This window comes from Haliotis asinina, chromosome 1, assembly GCF_037392515.1.
Source record: "Haliotis asinina isolate JCU_RB_2024 chromosome 1, JCU_Hal_asi_v2, whole genome shotgun sequence".
Taxonomy (NCBI): Eukaryota; Metazoa; Mollusca; class Gastropoda; order Lepetellida; family Haliotidae; genus Haliotis; species Haliotis asinina.
In genome coordinates this window covers 73,646,106-73,655,534 of record NC_090280.1, presented here as the reverse complement: position 1 = coordinate 73,655,534, position 9,429 = coordinate 73,646,106, and the positions used below count along the sequence as shown (strand labels likewise).

Genomic DNA, 9,429 nt, shown 5'->3' with positions numbered 1-9,429 from the left:
TTATTTCGCAAATTACGTTTTGACCATATTCTAAATCATAAAACCATGTTCCACTTCAGGCCAATGTTAAACTAACGAAATCGTCATTCTAGTGACAAATGACGATGTCAAATCTTCAATTGCAATCGACATTGTTAATCAATTTCACCACGTGTAATGTACCCGGGAAGTGTTTACACAGTTCATAGGAAAATATCCCACGGGAGTGAAATTGATCAGGTGTCGGGAAACAATGAATTACTGGCCAGAGCTAATGAAGGATTATGAAGCAAAATATCTGACACCCAATCACGCGAGATTTGACGAGAAAGCTGTTAAATATTGAATAAAAACAGAAAATATCGTATTTGGTTACTTGGTTCGTTTGACTTTAATCAAGATGTACTTTACATTCATTACGATATTTACACACATTCTGCAGTCGAACTACATCATAGAGTTCATTTTGCGGATCCCTTTCGTAGATTGACGTCGTCCTTAATTTCTTAAGGATAGCAAACGCCTCTGTAAATATTGTTCAAATTTGTTAATAGAACCTTTAATTGATTAACAACTTTCAGAACGCTTGTCTTGGTGGTCTGTTAATTAAAAATATAAATTAAACATCTGTACTTAGCATTGTCTAAAAACACGTTACAGTCAAAGGTGTTGCTGTGCTTACGAAAAACCGGCGTTGAAAATAACGGGATCATAGCTGTTGGAGATCTTTGAAAACATTATCCATCTAGGGGATCGTGTCATAATTATCATTTTGACCGCTGACATACTTTCTATGCCGGCACCCATATGCCGGATTATTTAACCGTTTCATACTTTCTTTTGAATAAATATCATTTTAAATACACAGAATCCTTTCATATGGCCAAATCCAGCATAAACCCAAACGAACATATACCTGATCCATAAACCATGACGAAGCCTATATATCTCGGTGAAGGCTACAATATTATTAGGAATGTAATCAAAGACATGAACTGATAGATTTTGTTTTAAATCAAACGTCTATGCTTAGTTCCAATGGCAGCAACGTCTTGTCATATAAGTCAGATCATGCAGAGCAACAGGACAACGGTCAGGTTATGTGGTCAAGTGCTCAGAAATTATGACACGACCCTCTAGATACGAAGGATCATTTAATCAGCACATATCTAACAAATAAATATTATCCTTTCACACAAACACCTTCCGCCCACCTAGCGGCTCTGGATTCGTCATGTCATGTCATGTATCCAACTCGTAACTTAGGAAACCAAATACTGAGGGTCGTTTAATGGACAATGTAATGACATTATATTGACACGTTTGGACACCTGGAAAACATGGCATTGAAAACACTGAACTATTCAACGCAACGCAACGCATCGCAAAATAATCAACGTAGATATCCTTGACATTTTCCCCATTTCTGACCTCAGAAACTACAATTGCAGATGACGACGATGAGTATTCGAAAAAAACGGAATTTTGGTTTAAATATACTAGCCTATTTTTCAAACCAGTTCCACGGCTAGAACAGTGTTAATGGTACGAAATGTTGAAACATGAGCAGGATAACTAACCTTGCTTGTCTTTGAGGAAGACACATACGTTTAAATAATCGTAATCAAGAATTCATTCTAGCCATGGTGCTGAACAATTATCGATAATAGCGTTAGATACAGAATGAACCCGGCATGTACTCAAACTTTCCTTTTGAAAAAAAGAGGAAGGTTGATAGGAACACTTAATGGAGCAGTAATAGAAGTTCTGCCTTCATTTGATGCTCTCTTTTTTGTATCAATGTTAATGTAATTACACAGCACTATGATTGAGAAAAAATAGATCAATGGTACTAACTATTTCTATGGCATAGTCTGTTAATGACTATGTGTCAACAGAATGGATTCCGTTGCGGTTGTAGGAAATAGTTGGTTGTCCTAAACTAAACTACTTCCGGCCACTGAGATCAAAACTTATTTGTGATCTGTCGAATGAATTCGGCGATTTCCGTCAATGTCCGGTCATTTTCGCCACGACCGAGTCGCAAGCATCACAGATTTGTCTTTTGCACATTTGCCCAATCACAAATTGTTCTACAACAGCAAAAACGATTTTCATGTCAAATTCTAAATTAGAGAAAAAAGAACAGGGTCGTCCGTGTAATAGCGACAATCCCAAGACGTCATTTCGACATTTAAGGTCGACATTCAGCACAATACTACACATGGCAGTGTCAGTTTCACTTCACATATAATGATGACGTCATCAGTTCAGGTGCACATATACATACTTTTGGCCATTTCGAATTTGAGAAGGTCAATCTCATTTGTAGATAAAACTGTTCACAATTCCTGTTGTGTCTACGTTGGCATACCCGTCAATAAAAGTCGATGATGAACAGGCTGTGTTATTTGTCAAGGCGGAGGTCCGACTCGCGATGCGCCTGCCTTCTGTCGAGACCATTCAACATTTTCTCTATGCTTTTCAGTTCACTGTGAGGATTGGCATGAGTCACTGCTATACTTTGGAGAGGACTTTTCCTTGAGGGTGGACTTTGACACATTGATGATACTGAGTGGGTGATGCCCCGAGAAGACGGTTCCCCACCCCCAAGGGGAGCACAGGGTGAGGTGATGGGGGACCCCGCTGACGTCATTGTGGTCTTGGTTAGGGGTATTGTGTAGGGGTTGAATCTGTGCCCCGCGCCCCGAGAAGCGAAAAGGGAACTGAGATGATGAGATCCTGCGAGGTGGGAGAGAGAGGTGCCTGGGAGACCCAAGGAGGGGTACCCTTGGGGGAGAAGGTTGGAGTTCTGGAGGAGACCATGTGATCCTCCCATATGGTTAGACGACCCCATACCCGGCCCGTGGAGATGGGAGGATGGAATGGGGGACATATTGTGACCCGAGTGGTGGAGAAGTGATACCGGAAGAGACCCGTGGGACAAGGATGATGTGTTGAATAGCACAGGGTTGAGAGGGTAATGCAACCCTGCTGTCGATGAGGGGTAACCCGACGGGCAGAGATAAGGAAACATAGGATGAGACACAGATGGTTGGATCACTGTCACATTCGGGGGACTAGTGTGTTCTTTGAAGAAGGACTTCTCGCGTTCCACAACCATTTCTTTCACATGTTCACTGTCAGAGTCAGATCTTTCGCCGTCTGAGCGCTTTTCTGTATCAGAGGATCGGTAAGGTGGCCTTGAACTCACTTCGTCCTTGACCTCATCATGACCTTCTTCGTCGGTCACTGGTTCCGTGCGTAAATGGTCATGGTTTGACGACGTCTCGTCCTCTGAATGTAATACATTGTGAAACTGAGCGGAATCTCTATCTTCACTCACATCAATCTCCTCCTCGCCATCGTCATCGGCACACTTGACCTTGACATCAGTGGTTGATGTCTCACTATCGTGACGCTGACCTTCAACTCGACTTTCAACTTGAACGTCACCTTCTACTTCAGAGTTATCTTTGTCGACGTTCCGGTCAGGTGGATCGTCAACGGATACTGGATTCTTAATGTCCGCTGACTCGGAAGTATGGGATTCTGAAAATAGGGATGAAATCTTACAGTAATTTAAATCATTCATGAAGGTATCTCACTTTTGTGGCCATTATTGGCCATGTTAACATAGGTTCTCAATATACACATCTGACAACGATACAAGTCCCTAGTGGCGACTTCACACAAATATATGAAGTAATTTGGCTACAGCCACCAACAACGTTAAATAGACGTAACGCGCCTATTACCTGGCAACGTTTCCGGTGACACACGACCTTCTTTTCCTACCACGGGCGCTGTCACGTCGTCAGTCTCCACTACCACGATAACCTCGTTTTCGGCTTCATCGTCATCACTGCCGTTGTGGCTTACTTCCGGTTTCTGTTCGCAGTGCATGCCGGACGTGCTTTGTGAACTTCCCAGGAGGAGTCGTCTAGAAATAGAAAAACTGTACACCAACGTGTCAAAATACAAACTATCAAGAAACATCTGAGGAAATACATGGTGTTAGCGACTGGCGGGGAGTTCGATTAATCGGCGGTGGGACTGCTGCAAGGCGGAGTTACGTTTTGATGGTTTGAAGGATTAATTTAAGTATTGAATGTGTGGTGATTCGGACAAAATGTCTGCAGTGTGGTGATATTGTTGTTTAAGGTTTGAGAAAGATTGAAACCTTGGAGTGCGTATCGGCGTAGATGGGTTTAAAAAATTAATGGAATCGAACCTAGAACTTGGGCTTAAAAAGATAATGGTTCTACCTTCAGTTATCCCATAACCCTTAATATGATGGAGGTATGGTGAGTTGAAGGTGTGTTGGTGACAATATTTCTCGGTATGGTTTCATGGTGCTTTCGGGTGGGTATTTGTTATTTGGCCAAAATTTGTTGCCTTGTTAAAATTTGCTTTGGGTGTGACGGGTTCAGCGGGGCTGGGGTGAAATTGACTTCTGTAGGGGATGGGAAACACTGCAAGGGGTAAAAAGCACCTTCGTCAAGGATAAAAAAATTCCACAATCGAAACGAAACGCCAAGAATATTCATCTAACAAACCCGGTTCAGACATTAGTACAAATAATATATGCAAATAAGTTCACCTGTCAACGTTCGTGGTTTAACAGTTTCTTACCGCTTAATTTGAGTGAGTGAGTCTAGTTTCACGCCCCTTTTCGCAACAGTCAAGTAATATCACGGCGGGGGACACGGGCTCACTCATGGTGCCTGTGTGGCTAATTGAACTCTGATCTTTAGCTTGACGAACGAACGAATGAATGTAATCGGAAAGAATGTAATCAAAATCGTATGTACTGCAGAAATGATATTTCCAATCACACACTGACGTCATACACAGAAGTAACAGGCTAAGTAAGTAATTATAGTATATTCAGTCAAAACAGAGCAGTAAGAGATAGATGACACTAAAGAGATCTGCCTCCTGTCCGAGGTCGTGGACAATAGGCCTGATTGCAAACTTAATAAATTCCAGTCGGAAAGATCTTCGTTTCACTGTAACCACGAATCTTATTATCCTACCACGGAACAAAACAGTTTTTGTAATGCCAACAGAATTACATCCTCCTAACCAAATAGCATTCCACTCGGGCGGTATAGGGGTATTTCCGGACGGGGGTCAAGTCATTGTTAGAACACAGGAGGGGTGCAATCATCCCACAGAAAATGATAACCTTATAAAATTGTTTAGACGGGTCGCGGCTCTAAGCTATCAACTTCATTTGAAACCTACTGGTGTTGAATTGTCTTCTTTCCCGTGAAGGTTATTCTACTAAGGATGCAGTTTGCACGGCCATTCTCAATTTAGATAATTGTTTTAAAGCTCGGATCGTTTTGGTAACGGCCAGCAATTGATCCTTGAGTTTCTATAGTAATCGTCTTATGCTCCTGACACGTTGTAAGAAGATAGCTCGCAATTCATTACGCCTTTTCCGGGCCCCGTGCCCAGTCTGTTAGCAGTGAATGGCGTTCATTTGCGCAAATATAACCCCTCTAACACGAACGCTAGACGTTGTTGACAATTACGCATCGCGAACCATTCACCAACGATAGAAATTGGGAAATATTATTAGGATTACGGACTAGCTAAATTTTAGAACTTGTGTTTAAATTATCCCCCTCTAATGCGTAAGGTGACACACGCGAGACCTGCGGACCCATCGTAAAATCAAATTAGACTACAACCAGCAGCTAAATCAGAGCCAATTCATACGATGAACGTTTAAACTGAATGATCGCCTTTGCAAGAAAATTACCGCTAATACCAAACCACAAAGATCCACAAGTGAAATTGACAGAAGCAGACTTTTGATTGACAAGGTCACGACAGGGAGACATGCTATGTACGTTTCAATTCTTACTTTTTTTCTCTTTTTCCTCCTCCTGTGTCTCGAAAGCCTTTAGCGAACGGATTATTGTCGATCTTCAGCTGTGTTATCTGGAATATAATGTGATTTCTTTTAGTTTGAATCAGCACTGGAATAAACTTTGTTATAAAGATATAATATAAAGAAAGTGTATAGTGACACAAGGTTCGGTGACACAATTCAATGTAAATGATCAAAGCTTTCGTTAGTTAAGATTATCATCCATTTACAAATGCACATGGCATACAATAATATTTGAACTACATCGCATCGTTTATGATCACATAGGATTACGAATACAGGCATGTGATTTTCGTTCCTCGTGTCAAACCGATGGCCTACGGCTCATAATAAAGGAGCTATCGACAGTTTAATGGTCAGAAAACGAGTCTAATTGCATCTACAGCCAAGCGTTATCCCAACTATATATAGGGAATTCATTCCAGTTCTATATATCAACCTCACGTCCAGTAATTATGATTTCGACGCAGTCTCGGAGTGTTTTCGGGACAGTAATTTTATCAACTTTTAAGCATGAAGTATCAGGCTTCTTTTCACAATGTTGTGACATGTGCAGTGAAGTGGAACCCCATTTCTCCTTATAAGGGAGACTCTCGGCTCCACCATGTGTCAGTAAGTCACTCATGTGTCATCAGAGTGCAGCATAATAATCAGAGCTTAAATGATGCTATCCTTTCATAGAAAGACGGCGTGTCAATAAAACGAGAACAGGATTAACAGCCCTTATAGTAGGAACCATCTTGACGAGTGATAACATTCTCCGAATATTTACGGGTCAGGGCTTCCATAGATCTGTACGGCGAAAGGGTAAAGTGTACGGAGTTCTGTTAAGTACACGGGCGCATTATGCGATTTGTTCAAGTCTAAAGTTATGTATATAAATGGCCTTTCCATTTGAGCCTGGGTAATCACTCGAATATGAATAGTTTTATGGGCATATTTATAAACTGGAAATTTGGAAGAAATTATGATTTACTGTTTTTTTTCAGTTGAAAGGCTGTCATGTTGAATAAAGGGGCAGGCGGGTAGAGAATTTAACACCTTAATTTGTTTTTCTCAATAACACCATTATATAATTGGTTCTCACCTACTGTTGCATTATGGGTGTTGCGTAGAAAGATTTTCGAAAATTATGGCTTTTATTGTCTTCCTGGCTTTAGTACCTTAAAAATACCAGACGAGGCGTAGCGCTTTGACACGGTTTTATTACCAAATATTGTTTAGTTGGAGTAATTGAACAATGTCGGGAGGTAATTACCGCGTAGGTCTGGGGTACCCGGTCGTTAGAAAATGTATTTGCGCTAAATCAACCCGCGTTTAACGTTTCCCCTGATGAGTAAATAGAAAGGGAGAGACAGGAACCACGGTCCGAGGACTACGCATTATTATAAAACTTTCGTCGAATGATGACAAGTTGAAATATGTTCGGCTGCGGAGCCATCTGGTGCACATCCGAGCTGATCATCGATAGAAACTTGGCAATGTCGTCGTTTAACACTGCCAGTAATATTCTCGTAGGGAAACAAATACATAAATACGCTACTTTAATATCGTTAATTACCCCCATCTAATCTAATCCCAACTCGACAACAGGTGGCGCTTTCCTTCGGATAACTTCGTTCATTTCCGATCATTTAAGAATAAATAATTTCGGTGTAATCACTTTTGGCTTTGCGCGAACGAACTGTTCGTAGAGGGTTTTCAAATACCTGATTGATCGCACTGACGATACGGTTAATTACGTGTTCATTTACAATGATGACATCGTCCATTGCATTTTTCTTTGCACTGATGGTCAATAGACAAAGAGTGATGCCAGCAGCACCTGTAACTAGATAGCCTCGTTCCCATGATGAAGAGAATCACAGGTGATAAACTGCATATCAAGGCGAAATTAGCATGATTTGCACCAGAGGTGAGATTTCTGTTATGAACAACCCCTATGTGATTTTATGTTCACGAGCAACTGTATTTGACAAGTAACTTATGACTGATGTGTGTTGCAATAAGCGATGATTTCAATATCAATATCAATAAAGTAAGGATCCGTTTTTTCTGGACATAGGTTAATTATCAGCATTACACGACACATTCGCGTTAATCAATAGATATGAGACTAACCCAGGAGCATAAATCCTCCTTGGACTGAGCGAAGTCAGAGTTAGGGAGATTTGCACTGAAGAAGGAAGGAGTTAGGACGCCATATTGCATGTGGAAAACAACATAACTCCGCTGTTTAAATTGCGGGTTCTTGTGTTGTGTTTGTGACACGTTTTTCTCACTAATTTTAATTTTGGTGCCATTACAAGATTTTGCTTGTACGGCTACATCAAGAGACATAAATAAGTCTGTTACGACTATTACATCACCATGTATGAAATCCTATGCATTTGCTCCTTCCTCGTACTAGTACTACTGCAGCCACTACAACAACAACTACTACTACTACTACTACTACTACTACTACTACTACTACTACTGCTGCTGCTGCTGCTGCTACTACTACTACTACACAGCACCCATACATCATCGGTGCAGCGGTGAAGAAGTAGGTGGCGCTACGATATTTGCTCATACCCCTAGACCATCGAGGGTAGAAATACTTATCCCCTCATGATTCCATGCCACGTATGATACAGTCAGAAATAATGATAATGCAACTCGGCGATACCAACACTACAATCTGTGAGCATGTTTTGCACCATGCACTGGTATGTTACCTTTTCGTTTTGATAGGCTGTTACGGCTATAAACTCTGTTTCCTTGAACACGTAGGTTCGGAAGGCGCTGTAGGGGAGTTTGAGTATGTCGTTTGCTCGGACAAGGTGAAACCGAGGCTGATACTTGTGCATGGAGTTTAGGATCGTCTGAAAGTAGTCCAGCCCGGTCTGAAATGAGTAAACCCACAGAATGATCTCCAAGAATTAAGCAATGTGTACGTTTATAGATTATAAACGAATACAAAGGGATGTGTATTCAACTCTACTTTGCATATAATACATAAACATTATGGTGCAGTTTCAAACTATAAACAATATAACAAAACAATATATTAAAAACGTAAGCCTGGCGCTTGTGAAATGAGCCCTATCTCCTAAAATTGAGATAAGCCTTAATACCCAAACTGAGGCTGAGCTGAAGGTTAACACCCATTCAGACTCTGTAATTCACCTTAACATTCAATCTGAAGCTGTACTAAACCTTTATATCCAATATGGCGCTGAGATCGCCCGTACACTGTAGTGGGACTTTATATCTAGTATGAGATGAAAATACATCTAGACGCTGTATTGAGCTTTTACATCGTGTATGAGGCTGAGCTGAACCTTTACGTCCAGTTGACATCCAGATAGGAGGTTGTTGTGAGCCTGTATGCTCTGTGATTCGGAAATGAGCATTCACACCCAAAAGAACGTTATGCTGAGCCGTCACATCTCATACATGAAGCTAGTTCGTCTTACAGTCCCTGTACCACAATATTTCCCCTCCTCACAAACGTTTGTGCAAGACAAAGTCTCAAAATGAAGCAGGGTTCTAGACCTCAG

The 9,429-nt window shown here is 41.1% G+C and overlaps 1 protein-coding gene across 3 annotated transcripts in view; it reads right to left on the bottom strand.

Moving 5' to 3' along the window:
- Positions 1–346: 346 nt before the first annotated feature.
- The window catches only part of LOC137296961 (T-box transcription factor TBX2b-like), a 94,334-nt gene continuing 85,251 nt past the window's right edge, over positions 347–9,429 (bottom strand). For 2 of the 3 annotated variants that reach the window (XM_067828901.1, XM_067828893.1), the window contains 4 exons: positions 8,605–8,772; positions 5,858–5,934; positions 3,738–3,937; positions 347–3,531 (listed from right to left, as the gene is read on the bottom strand). In XM_067828901.1, the coding sequence (XP_067685002.1) occupies positions 2,387–3,531; positions 3,738–3,937; positions 5,858–5,934; positions 8,605–8,772 (1,590 nt within the window). In that variant the 3' untranslated portion in view covers positions 347–2,386. The remainder of the gene's footprint in view (positions 3,532–3,737; positions 3,938–5,857; positions 5,935–8,604; positions 8,773–9,429) is intronic. The other variant, XM_067828909.1, reaches the window with a different exon arrangement.